The following is a 12594-nucleotide window of genomic DNA, read 5'->3' as shown; positions in this document are numbered from 1 at the left end:
CCTGGATGTGAGCAGAGCACCGCACACAGCCCTCCAGCCAGCCGCACAGCCCCAGCAGCGCCTTGGGAGCAGCTCTGGAGGAACCCCAGCAGCTCCCAGCCCAGAAGGAGCCCTCAGTGCTGCAGAACAGCAGAGCAGCGCCGGCGTTTGGAGCCCCAGCAGCGCCGGAGCCTCAGTGGTACCAGAAATCTCCACTTCCCACCTCGCGGTGCGCGCTCCGGGCTCTGCCGCGGTGACACAGCCGTGTGGGTGTGAAGGAGGGGAGCAGCGCCGGCTGAGCCCACGGCAGCACTCAGCACGGATTCCCCCTCCTTGTCTCCACTAGACGGGAGTTGTGATGCAGGAATAGGATGTGATGGAGATGCTCGGGTTCCAGCGCGGCGCGCCGGTGCTGCAAGGCGCTTTGGCTGCCGGCGAAAGCGCGCCGGGGCGGCACGGCGGTGGCGGGCACAGCCAAATACTGCCGGCTCAGCCGGGCCACGGCGGGGAAGCGGTGCTCGTTCTGCTTCCACCAGCTCAGCGGGTCGGTGCTGCGCCTGCAGAGCGGCTCCACCATGTAGTTCTCCAGCTGCTGCTGGATCTCGGGCATGCTCTCGGTCGGGTCCTTCCCCAGCAGGATGTCGTACACGCTCTGCTCTTTGGCACCCGCTTCCCCGCTCACTGCTGTGCGCTCTGAGCTCGGCACCTGGCTGCGTGCGGGCTGGGGGGGCTGAGGGCCCGCAGCATTTGACAGCACGTCCTTCACCTTCCTGTGCAGCGCGCTCCTCAGCTCGGGGCTGAGGAACCTCAGCTCTTTGAAACGCGGGTCGAGGAAGGCGGCGATGACGGCCGGGTTCTCCAGCAGCTCCTCGTCCTCCGCCACCCCCCAGCGCCGCGCCAGCTCCGCTCGGATGTTCCCCACCACCTCCTGGATGACGGCTCCGGCCTCCTCCGCTTGCTGCTTGATGGCGGCCGCCAGGCCGTGCACGCAGGGCAGCAGTGCCGAGATGGATCCGTTCTGCTCCTCGCACAGGAAGGACGCGGCCAGCTTGGCGGTGCGCAGCACGGGCAGCAGATCCTGCAGCAGCTTCCACTGCTGCTCCGCCAGGCCGCGTGCAGCCGCCGCGCCGCGGGGCTGCTCCTCCAGCACCGCCATCACCGCCCACTTCAGCTCCAGGAGGCTCTCGCACATTTCGGCGGCGCTCAGCCACTGCGAGCCCGCGTCCATCACCAGCTTCCCTTGGGCCTTGTGGATGGCCTCCAGCTTGCGGCCCAGCGCCGTGGCCGCCTCGGCGTCCCGCTGGAAATGACCCACCAGGCCCCGCGCCGCGCTCAGCGCCTCCTGCACCCGCTGCACCCGCAGCCCCGCGGCCACGCACTGCTGCAAGGTGCGAGCCGCGCAGCGCAGCACCCGCCAGCCCGGCCCTGCGGAGCACCCGGCGACGCCGTCGTGCACCACGCAGAACACCGACCCGCCGTCCAGCCCGAACTCCTCCAGCGTGGCACGCAGCCTCTCCTCCAAAGCGCCGCCGTCGTCGTCCTGCCGCGTCTCCAGCACGCACTGCAGCCGCTGCCACTGCGCGTCGACGAAGCTGGCGGTGACGGTGACGTAAGCACGGCCCGGCTGGGACACCCAGAGCTCAGCACACAGCACCACGCTCTGTGCTGCCTGCAGGCAGCGCTCCAGGTGTCGCTTGGTGACGCCGTATCTGTCCTGCAGCATGCCAGACAGCCGTGCCGGCGACGGGAGGCTGAAACCGGGCTCCAGGTAACCCAGGAGGAGCCGCAAGCCTTCGTCCTTCACCACGGAGAGCGGGTGCAGGTCACGGAGGACCATCTCGAGCAGCAGCTCCGTGATGGTGTCGCTCCGGGGCTCCCCGTGGCTCGCACAGCTCTCCGGCGTGGCCGGCCGCGGCCGTTTCCCCGCAGGCTCCGGTCCATCGGGCTCTGGGATCGGCTCCTCCCGCAGCTGAGCCGCCGGCGCCTCGCGGATGCTGTGCTTCCTCACCAGGTGCTCCCGCATGGTGGTGGTGCTGTTGTGGAAGGAGAGCTGCTTCCTGCACACGTTGCACTCCACGTAAGCGTCGCCCAGTTTGGTGTAGTAGTTCCACACTTTGGATTTGCGGCGGTCGGGGCCGTCGTGCGCTGCGCCCTTCTCCCGTCGCCTCCTCAACGCCGTGCTGAACACCACCGAGATTTCCTCTGCGGAGGAACACAGAGCTGTGTGAGCCAAGGGACGCGGCCTGGGCCTCCATCCGCCCCTTCGGTGCTGTGAACGGGGGGTGGGAAGCGCGTTGCTGGGGGGCTGCGGTGTTGGGTGTTGGGGGCTGCTGTTGGGATGCTGTGCTGCTGTTGGGTGTTGGTGCTGGGGGGCTGCTGCTGGGATGGTGTTGAGTTGGGTGTTGGTGTTGTTGTGCTGCTCTTTTGGGGTGCTGTGGTGTTGGTGTGCTGTTGTGTTGGGTGTTGGTGTTGTGCTGCTCTTTTGGGGTGCTGTTGTGTTGGGTGTTGCTGTTGTGCTGCTCTTTTGGGGTGCTGTTGCGTTGGGTGTTGGTATTGTTGTGCTGCTGTTTTGGGATGCTGTTGTGTTGGGTGTTGGTGTTGTGCTGCTCTTTTGGGGTGCTGTTGCGTTGGGTGTTGGTGTTGTGCTGCTCTTTTGGGGTGCTGTGGTGTTGGGTGTTGCTGTTGTTGTGCTGCTTTTTTGGGATGCTGTTGCGCTGGGTGTTGGTGTTGTGCTGCTCTTTTGGGGTGCTGTTGTGTTGGGTGTTGGTGTTGGGGTGTTGAGGGCCTGTGGTGGTGGGAGGCTGCTCTTTTGGGATGCTCTGTGTTGGGTGCTGGTGCTGGGGGGCTGCTGTTTTGGAATGCTGTTGCGCTGGATGCTGCTGTAAGGGTGCTGTTGTGTTGGGTGTTGGTCTGCTTTGTCTCTCAGCCTCCCCTCCATCCCAAGAGGGGATCAATCCCTTTGCAGAGGGACAGAAGCGCTCCTCCATGTATGGACAGGAGATCCCCAGGCAGCCGACGTGGATTCCCCACGAGGAGGTGACCCCACGGTGAGATCCCAGTGTGGGGCAGAAGGAAACGCGGTGCTGTGGGGTTAAAGCAGGCACCCACCTTGCAGGCTGTGCGGGTGGGACGCGGCGCTGAGCGGCGGGGGCTGCTCCTCCACCCCCTCCTCCTTGGGCTGCGGCTCAGCCCCGCCGTCCTCGGCTTTGATTTGGGGTCGAGGGGGTTGGGGGACCCTCCCGGCGCTGCCGTCCTCCATGGCGCCCTGCGGGAGGTGGGAGAAGGGAGGCAAGGGGTTACGGAGCGAGCAGGCGTGATTAGTTAGTAATTAACAGCACCGTGCTGCTCGCGGGATTGCGGCCAGCCGCCTCAAAGCTCAGAGGCGGTGTGAAGGGAAGGCAGGACGTGATCTGCAGGGCTGCGGGGCTGGGCTGCCACCGAGGGTCGGGATTCCTGCCTGGGATTCCTGCCTGGGATTCCTGCCAGGGATTCCTGCCTGGGAATCCGCCCGGCTTGCTCTGGGCTGCCTTTGCGAATCCATGCGGATCTGCCTGGAATTCCCCCAGCTTCCCCCCCTTACCCCCATCTCCCCCCCTCCCAGATAACCCTGGGTTCCCAGATGACCCTGAGACCCCCTTGGGACCCCCCCACCCCGTTCCCCCCGCAGCTCGCTGGGACTCACGCCTTGGCGAACTGCAGCGTTCCCCTTTCACCTGGAAGTAAAACACACACGGAAGGGTTCCTCTCAAAGCTTCCCACTGGGAAGCCGGCGGCCGCCGCGCAGCCAATTAACGGGCAGAGCCAATTAACGGGGACGGCATAACGAGGGCGGGTCGGCTGAATGGATTTCTGCCCGAATGTCAGCCCTCCCTCGTTACCCGCCTCGTTACCAGCGGGAGCCGCGGAGCGCGCTGCTGTGAGGTCAGACCCCGTGCTGCCATGACGTCATCGCTGCGGTGATGACGTCATCGATGGTGTCATCGCAGGGCGGTGACGTCATCGGCGCGACGTCGCCGCGTCCCTCCCGCCGCCCGGGGGCGCTGTCTCCCCTCTCACTCCGCGCGGACTTCCGCCGACTCTTCCCTCCTCACGTGATTCCCCCGCTAGCCAATGGGGGCGCGGCTCCCCGCATCACGTGCAGGGGGCGCAGTTGACGTCCCGTCAGGCGGAAGGCGGCCGCCATGGACCAGGCCGGGAAGGAGAAGGAAGCGCTGCAGCTGTTGGCCGAGGCCGACAGGAAGGTGCGCGGCTCCCAGTCCTTCTTCGCCGGCCTCTTCGGGTGAGTCCGAGGGTGAAGGGCCGGGGGGAGGGCGCGGAGGGGCCGGGGGGAAGGGGAGGGGGAGGAGGGCCTTGGGGAGAGGGGGAGGCCTGGGGAGAGGGGGTGGGGCAGAGGGGAGGGGGTGGGGGCAGAGGGGTGGGGGGGGTGGGATAGGGGGAGGGGGAAAGAGAGGGTGGGGGGGTGGGGGCAGAGGGGAGGGGGTGTAGGGGGGGTGGGGGGGAGGGGGAAGGTGAGGATCTGGGGAGTGGGGGGTTGGGGCAGAAGGAAGGGGTGGGGGGTGGGGGAGGGGGAAGGAGAGGGTCTGGGGGGTGGGGGCAAAGGGGAGGGGGTGTTGGGGGACATTGTGAGCTTTAGAGGGGGGTAAAAGTGGCATTAAGAGCATTTGGGGGGGAATTCGAAGGGTTCTGGGGGAGCTAAGAGGAACTTCAGGAACTTTTTTGTGGGGTCAGTGTGACACCTGAAGGGTTTTTCTTCGGGGGGGGGGGGCTCAAAAGGGTTTTGGGTGCTTTGGGTTGTGGGGGGGGGGTTGGAAGGGACAGAGCAGCTTTTGGGTTGGGGGCTGGAAAGGGTTGTGGGACCTTTTGGATTGGGGGCAAGAAGGACATTAATAAGAAGGGGTTTAGAAAGAGCTTCACGAGATTTTTGTGGTGGTTAAAGTGTCGTTTGAAGACTTTTTTGGGGGGGTTAATGGGGGCAGTGGGGCTTTTTTGGGGGGCTTATGGGGGTCTCGGGGGCTTCAGGGGGATTTAGAGGCATTGAGAGCTGTTAGGGGAGCTTAAAGTTGTACCAGGAACTTTGCTGGGGGGGGCTGGGCGCCTCTGGGAGGGCACTGGGGTCGGTGCTGGGGGGGCACAGAGCTTTTAGGAGCCTGGTGGGGGCTGTGGGGCAGCAGGGGGTCGGGCATGGGGACGGGGGGGGGGGGGGGTGGATCCAGGTGGTTGTGGGGTCAACGGGGGGAGGAATCGGGGGCTTCCATGGGCCGATCCCAGAACTTTGGGATGCATCCATTGGGAGGGCGGCATTCCTGTGGAGGGGGGGGTGGGGAAAAAGGGGGAAGGAATGGCAGAAATGGCATTCGCTGCCCTCCCACCCGCGCCCCTCTGCGTGGGCCCTCCAGATGGCAAAGGGAAAGATTTCCTCCTGGGAGAGCTGGGGGGGCTGGGGGGGCTGGAAGCGCTCCGTTCCTGCAGGAGGGAGGGAGTGGGGGGAGTTATTGCATAATGCTGCGCTGTCAGACCGCCACGGAGGGGCACTCGGGCTCTTTGGTGGTGCTGATTAGTAATTAGATCAGTAATTAGCAAAGGGCGGCAGTGTTAGGAGGGATGCTGGGGTCTGCATCTCGTGGTTCCGTCCCTTTGGGGTTGGGATTCCCAAATCCCACCTCGTTGGGGTGGTCAGCACCAGGGGGAGCCCCACATCTCGTGGTTCCATCCCACCTCATTGGGATTCCCAGCACCAGGGGGAGCCCCACATCTCTTGGTTCCATCCCTTTGGGGTTGGGATTCCCAAATCCCACCTCGTTGGGGTGCTCAGCACCATGGGGAGCCCCACATCTTGTGGTTCCATGCCACTGGAGCTAGAATTCCCAAATCCCACCTTGCTGGGATGCTCAGCAGCATGGGGAGCCCCACATCTCCTGTTTCCATCCCATCTCATTTGGATTCCCAAATCCCAACTCACTGGTATTCCCAGCACTGTGGGGAGCCCCACATCTCATGGTTCCATCCCATTGGGACTGGAATACCCAAATCCCACCTCACTGGGGTGCTCAGCACCAGGGGGAGCCCCACATCTCGTGTTTCCATCCCATCTCACTGGGATTCCCAAATCCCAACTCACTGGGATTCCCAGCACCGTGGGGAGCCCCACATCTCATGGTTCCATCCCATCTTCTTAGGATTCCCAAATCCCAACTCACTGGGATTCCCAGCGCTGTGGGGAAGCCCCACATCTCGTGTTTCCATCCCATCTCATTGGGATTCCCAGCGCCATGGGGAGCCCCACATCTCATGGTTCCATCCCATCTCCTTAGGATTCCCAAATCCCAACTCACTGGGATTCCCAGCACCGTGGGGAGCCCCACATCTCATGGTTCCATCCCATCTTCTTAGGATTCCCAAATCCCAACTCACTGGGAGTCCCAGCACTTTGGGGAGCCCCACATCTCGTGTTTCCATCCCATCTCATTGGGATTCCCAGCGCCATGGGGAGCCCCACATCTCATGGTTCCATCCCATCTCCTTAGGATTCCCAAATCCCAACTCACTGGGATTCCCAGCACCGTGGGGAGCCCCACATCTCATGGTTCCATCCCATCTCCTTAGGATTCCCAAATCCCAACTCACTGGGATTCCCAGCACTGTGGGGAAGCCCCACATCTGGTGTTTCCATCCCATCTCACTGGGATTCCCAGCACCATGGGGAGCCCCACATCTCGTGTTTCCATCCCATCTTCTTAGGATTCCCAAATCCCAACTCACTGGGATTCCCAGCACCGTGGGGAGCCCCACATCTCGTGTTTCCATCCCATCTCACTGGGATTCCCAAATCCCAACTCACTGGGATTCCCAGCGCTGTGGGGAAGCCCCACACAACACCATTCCTTCTCCTTGGGGTTGGGATTCCTGACGGATCGACCCCCCACCCTCTGCTCCCTTCCAGGGGCTCCTCCCGCATCGAGGAAGCATGCGACATCTACGCCCGAGCGGCCAACATGTTCAAAATGGCCAAAAACTGGAGTGGTACGAAGTGCCCCGAAGTGGAGCAGCAGCTCTGTGTCGGGTTGGGGGGGACGTTGGGACCGAGGGGGGTGCATTGGGTTGGGGGTGGGGGGGTGGGGGGCACGTTGGGATGGGGGGGAATGCAGTGGGATGGATGGGAAGCGTTGGGATGGGTTGGATGGGGGGGGGTTGGTTGGGTTGGGGGTGACACGTTGGGTTGGGACTTGTTGGGATGGGGGGGGGATGCATCGAGTTGGGTTGTGGGGGGTCGTGTTGGGTTGGGGTCGTGTTGATATGGCGGGGGTTGGGTTGGGTTTGGGGGACACATGGGGTTGGGACACATCTGGAGGTTCACACGTTGGGTTGGGACACATCCATGTTGGAGCCCAGTTAGAGCCCAGCACTGTGACCCCAAAGAAAGGGAACCCAATGCTCTTTGTCCCCCCCCCCCGACCCCCACTTTTCCCCCCCCCAGCTGCAGGGAACGCCTTCTGCCAGGCAGCACAGCTCCACCTGCAGCTGCAGAGCAAGCACGACGCAGCCACCAACTTTGTGGACGCAGGCAATGCCTTCAAGAAGGCGGACCCCCAGGGTGAGCACAGCTGGGGGGATCCTGGGGGGGGTCCTGGGTGGGGGGGAGCACTGGGAGTCCATTTCCTGGTGGCAATGAGGCTTCTTTGGGATGCTGGGGAGGCACTGGGGGGGTTGTAGGAGATGCTGGGTGGGTTCTTGTGGGTTCCTGTGGGTCCTGTGGGATGCTGAGGAGGTTCGGGTGTCCTGTGGGGTTCCTGGGGGGGGGGGGGCTGGGTGTTCCTTGGGATGCTGGGGGGGCACCAGTGACCCCGCGGGTCAGTTTGGGTCGTTTTCAGAGAAGATAACGAAGGAGAAAACATCGTTAATCCCACAGAGGATTTGTTTAATCTCCCAGAGATCCGCATCCCCATCATCCGCCGTGTGCTGTGCTCTCCCTTCCCTTCCCCGAGCGCTGGGGGGGGCCCTCATCCCACCCCCCCCCAACACCACCGACCTGAGACCCAAAGGAAGGGCGGTAGGGGGTGGTGCAGAGAAACGTCCCCTTTTATTTTGGGGGACAACGCCGTCCCCTTCCATTCTGTAGTGATCCTTTCTCTGCCCCACGGCGTGTGGGGCCGCAGCGCCGCAGCTCAGGGCTCCGTGGCTGACACAATGTTTTTTCCTTTTTCCAGAGGCCATTAACTGCTTGATCCGGGCCATTGAGATCTACACAGACATGGTGAGGGGTCCCCCCACCCCCGGGGGTTCCGGCGTTGCCGTCCCGGCGCGCCGTGCCGGTGCTGAACGTGGCTCTGCCCGCAGGGCCGCTTCACCATCGCTGCCAAACACCACATCTCCATTGCTGAGATCTACGAGAGCGAGCTGGTGGACATTGAGAAGGTGATTGGGGGGGGTGGGAGGGGCCTTCCACCCCAACTGGTGCAGGGTTCTGTGGTTCTGTGATCTGCAAGGACCTTTCCAACCAACCGGTGTAGGGTTCTGTGGTTCTGTGATCTGCAAGGACCTTTCCAACCAACCGGTGTAGGGTTCTGTGGTTCTGTGACCTGCAAGGACCTTTCCAACCCAACCAGTGCAGGGTTCTGTGGTTCTGTGATCTGCAAGGACCTTTCCAACCCAACCGGTGTAGGGTTCTGTGGTTCTGTGATCTGCAAGGACCTTTCCAACCCAACCAGTGCAGGGTTCTGTGGTTCTGTGATCTGCAAGGACCTTTCCAACCCAACCAGTGCAGGGTTCTGTGGTTCTGTGATCTGCAAGGACCTTTCCAACCCAACCGGTGTAGGGTTCTGTGGTTCTGTGATCTGCAAGGACCTTTCCAACCAACCGGTGCAGGGTTCTGTGGTTCTGTGATCTGCAAGGACCTTTCCAACCCAACCAGTGCAGTGTTACGTGGTTCTGTGATCTTTAAGGATCTTTCCAACCCAGCCAATATAAGATTCCATGGTTCTGTGATCTGCAAGGACCTTTCCACCCCAACCAGTGCGGGGTTCTGTGATCTTTAAGGATCTTTCCAACCCAGCCAATATAAGATTCCATGGTTCTGTGATCTGCAAGGACCTTTCCAACAAACCAGTGCGGGGTTCTGTGATCTGCAAGGACCTTTCCAATGCAGTCAGTGTAGGGCTCCATGGTGCTGTAATCTTTAAGGTCCTTTCCAATGCACTCAAGCGTAGAATTCCCCAGTTCTATGATCTTTAAGGACCCTTCCAACCCAACAAGTGTAGGTTTCCATGGTTTTGTGATCTATAAGGACCCTTCCAACCCAACAAGTGTAGGTTTCCATGGTTTTGTGATCTTTAAGGACCCTTCCAACCCAACAAGTGTAGGTTTCCATGGTTTTGTGATCTTTAAGGACCCTTCCAACCCAACAAGTGTAGGTTTCCATGGTTTTGTGATCTTTAAGGACCCTTCCAACCCAACAAGTGTAGGTTTCCATGGTTTTGTGATCTTTAAGGACCCTTCCAACCCAACAAGTGTAGGTTTCCATGGTTTTGTGATCTATAAGGACCCTTCCAACCCAACAAGTGTAGGTTTCCATGGTTTTGTGATCTTTAAGGACCCTTCCAACCCAACAAGTGTAGGTTTCCATGGTTTTGTGATCTTTAAGGACCCTTCCAACCCAACAAGTGTAGGTTTCCATGGTTTTGTGATCTATAAGGACCCTTCCAACCCAACAAGTGTAGGTTTCCATGGTTCTGTGATCTTTAAGGACCCTTCCAACCCAACAAGTGTAGGTTTCCATGGTTCTGTGATCTTTAAGGACCCTTCCAACCCAGCCATTGTAGGATTCTGTGGTTCCGTGCCCTGTAAGGACTCTCCCAGCCCCACCCACTCTCCGATTTCACGGCTCTGTGATCTTGAAGGACCTTCCCAACCCAGCCGTGGCTCCGTGGGGTTCTTTTCCCCACGGGCAGGAATGAGTTAAACCCAGTTAATTACGAAGGTAACGAGTTCCCACATCCTGCACAGGACCTCTGGCTGCCGCCCCACGGCGTTCAGCCCCGGGCAAATTCCCAGGCTGCATCAGATGCTGCTTCACCTCCCGCCCCTCCTCTTCCTCCCCCCCCCCTCCACAAAATGACCCATTTTCACAGAAATTCCCCCCCGAATCCAATCTGCGCCCTCCCTCCCTGCCAACCCCCCCCCCTCTCTGCGGCACCAACCAACCCAACCCCTCCCGAGACAAAAAAAAAAACGGGCTGAAAAAGAAGGAAAACAGCTTTTCTGCACGCAGGGGGGGCCGCTTTCCCCCCCCCCCCCCCAGGCTCACAGATGGCGGCGGATGCGCGGGGGCGAAGGCAGCAGCGCAGGCTCCGTGCTCAGCTCCACATCCCCAAATAGATCTCCACATTTATTATTTTTATAGACACAAATATCTTTTTTTTTTCTTTTTCTCCACGTCTTCTGCTCCTCCAGGAGCTCTCACTGCCTTTTTTTCCCCCCCCTTATTCCTTTCCCCCCCCCCCATGCAGGCCATAGCACACTACGAGCAGGCTGCGGATTACTACAAAGGAGAAGAGTCCAACAGGTGATGCTTCCGTCTCCCCTCTGAAGGTGGCCGCCCCCCAAAACGCCACCGACCCCCCCCCCAAAAAAAATGGCAGTGGGGGCCGTGGGGCTGCGCTGAGCTCCGTGTTCCCCGCAGCTCGGCCAATAAGTGCTTGCTGAAGGTGGCCACGTATGCGGCGCAGCTGGAGCAGTACCAGAAAGCTGTGGAGATCTATGAGCAGGTGGGGCCCTGCAGCAAGGAGCTGGGGGGGATCGGGGCCCTCTGCCCCATAACTGGGGGTCCTTCTGCCCCAAAAATGGGGGTTATGGGCACCTCGGTGTCTTGTGCCCCATAACTGGGGGTCCCTCTGCCCCAGAAGTGGTGGTTATGGGCACCTCGGTGTCTTGTGCCCCATAACTGGGGGTCCCTCTGCCCCAGAAGTGGTGGTTATGGGCACCCTGGTGTCTTGTGCCCCATAACTGGGGGTCCCTCTGCCCCAGAAGTGGTGGTTATGGGCACCTCGGTGTCTTGTGCCCCATAACTGGGGGTCCCTCTGCCCCAGAAGTGGTGGTTATGGGCACCTCGGTGTCTTGTGCCCCATAACTGGGGGTCCCTCTGCCCCAGAAGTGGTGGTTATGGGCACCCTGGTGTCTTCTGCCCCATAACTGGGGGTCCTTCTGCCCCAGAAGTGGTGGTTATGGGCACCTCGGTGTCTTGTGCCCCATAACTGGGGGTCCCTCTCCTCCAGAAGCAATGGTTATGGGCACCCCAGATCCCTCTGCCCCATAACTGGTGGCGGTGGGTCCCCCCCAGTGCCCTGTGCCCACCGCCGTCTGCTTATTCCCTGCAGGTGGGCACCAGTGCCATGGACAGCCCCCTCCTCAAGTACAGCGCCAAGGAATATTTCTTCAAGGCCGCACTCTGCCACTTCTGCATCGACATGCTCAACGCCAAGGTCGGTGCCGTGGGGGTGGGGGTCTGGGGGGGGGTCTGGGGGCGGGGGGAGCCTTGCAGGTGACCCCAAGGCGGTGTTCTCCTCCAGCTGGCCGTGCAGAAGTACGAGGAGATGTTCCCTGCCTTCACGGACTCACGTGAATGCAAACTGGTGAAGGTGAGCTCTGTGGGGCTGGGAGTGCAGCCAGGAGCCCGTGGGGTGGGTGGGGGCGGTGCATCCCCCCCTCCCACTGCTCCCCAATCTGTGCACGGGGATGGAGCCAGGAGTGGTGACGCAGAGCTGAGGGTTTTCCTGCAGGAGGAAATGGGTTTTCCTCCCGGAGGAAGCGCTGGGGGGCAGCCCCATGGATCAGTGGGGCAGCCCCATGGATCAGTGGGGCACCCTGTCGATCAGCAGGGCACCCCGTGGATCAGTGGGGCAGCCCCATGGATCAGTGGGGCACCCCGTGGATCAGTGGGGCAGCCCCATAGATCTGGGGGGCTGATCCTCTTTTTATTTTCTTTTCTCCCTTTGCCAGAAATTGCTGGATGCTCACGAGGAGCAGAACGTTGACGCCTACACCGATGCGGTACGTCCAACGGCCCCCATCTTCTTTCCCTGTCCCCCCCCCCAATTCCTCCCCCTATTTGGGGCTCTCCCACATCGCCCCACATTCCCCCACCCCCCCCCCACGTGTCCCTGAAGGTGAAGGAGTACGACTCCATCACACGCCTGGACCAGTGGCTGACCACCATGCTGCTGCGCATCAAGAAGACCATTCAGGGGGAGGAGGAGGACCTGCGCTGAGACCCCCCCCCGCCTCCCCCTGTACAGGAACCTCTGCCCCCTCCCCACTATTTAATTCTCGCAGCAATTTGGGGTTTGAAGCTTTGGGGTCCCCCTCGCTGCTCCGGGACCATGAGGGCTGGGGGGGGGGAGGGGGTCCCAAGATCTCTGAGCCCACCACCCCCAATTTGGGCAGAGCCCCCCACCACAGCCCCTCTTCTCCGGCTGCCCCACAGTTATGGGGTGAGGAGGAGGGTGCCAGCCCCGGGGGGGTGGGGAGGGGGCTGCTGCTTCCCCCCCTTTGCTGTAGTGCCCCATTGCGCCGTGGCCAATAAACGTTGCATGAGCGGAGGGGGCTCTGCGTGCTGCTGGGGGG

General features: G+C 61.4%; 2 protein-coding genes across 3 annotated transcripts; one reads left to right on the top strand and one right to left on the bottom strand.

Annotated features, from left to right (window-relative positions):
- Window positions 1-175: 175 nt before the first annotated feature.
- On the bottom strand, window positions 176-4050 carry LOC116238691 (E3 SUMO-protein ligase ZBED1-like). Of its 2 annotated transcripts, XM_090130018.1 has the most exons (3): window positions 3662-4050; window positions 3088-3244; window positions 176-2181 (listed from the first exon to the last, which is right to left on the bottom strand). In XM_090130018.1, the coding sequence occupies exons 2-3, from the start codon at window positions 3236-3238 to the stop codon at window positions 293-295; spliced, it is 2040 nt and encodes a 679-aa protein (XP_089986144.1). In that variant the 5' UTR covers window positions 3239-3244; window positions 3662-4050; the 3' UTR covers window positions 176-292. The 2 variants fall into 2 exon arrangements, with proteins under 2 accessions (XP_089986144.1, XP_089986143.1); XM_090130017.1 differs by having other exon boundaries at window positions 3088-4050.
- A 50-nt stretch (window positions 4051-4100) lies between these two features.
- Window positions 4101-12569, top strand: NAPA (NSF attachment protein alpha). The gene is made up of 11 exons (XM_090130019.1): window positions 4101-4258; window positions 6920-6999; window positions 7454-7570; window positions 8184-8230; window positions 8314-8391; window positions 10482-10537; window positions 10655-10739; window positions 11349-11453; window positions 11541-11609; window positions 11971-12021; window positions 12138-12569. The coding sequence occupies exons 1-11, from the start codon at window positions 4161-4163 to the stop codon at window positions 12237-12239; spliced, it is 888 nt and encodes a 295-aa protein (XP_089986145.1). The 5' UTR covers window positions 4101-4160; the 3' UTR covers window positions 12240-12569.
- Window positions 12570-12594: the final 25 nt, after the last annotated feature.

Source organism: Phasianus colchicus, chromosome 38 (genome assembly GCF_987193195.1).
Source record: "Phasianus colchicus chromosome 38, bPhaCol1.hap1.1, whole genome shotgun sequence".
NCBI lineage: Eukaryota > Metazoa > Chordata > Aves > Galliformes > Phasianidae > Phasianus > Phasianus colchicus.
The sequence above is the reverse complement of the archived record's forward strand: the minus strand, read 5'-3'. Positions and strand labels throughout refer to the sequence as shown.

Excerpts from the sequence above, each read along its gene's own strand:
- LOC116238691 (XM_090130017.1), bottom strand. The coding sequence starts at position 3,238 with ATGGAGGACGGCAGCGCCGGGAGGGTCCCCCAACCCCCTCGACCCCAA. Across the intron at positions 2,182-3,087 it reads CCACCCGCACAGCCTGCAAG|AGGAAATCTCGGTGGTGTTC; the intron begins GTGGGTGCCTGC and ends GTTCCTCCGCAG.
- NAPA (XM_090130019.1), top strand. The coding sequence starts at position 4,161 with ATGGACCAGGCCGGGAAGGAGAAGGAAGCGCTGCAGCTGTTGGCCGAG. Across the intron at positions 10,740-11,348 it reads CTGTGGAGATCTATGAGCAG|GTGGGCACCAGTGCCATGGA; the intron begins GTGGGGCCCTGC and ends TATTCCCTGCAG. Across the intron at positions 11,454-11,540 it reads TCGACATGCTCAACGCCAAG|CTGGCCGTGCAGAAGTACGA; the intron begins GTCGGTGCCGTG and ends GTTCTCCTCCAG.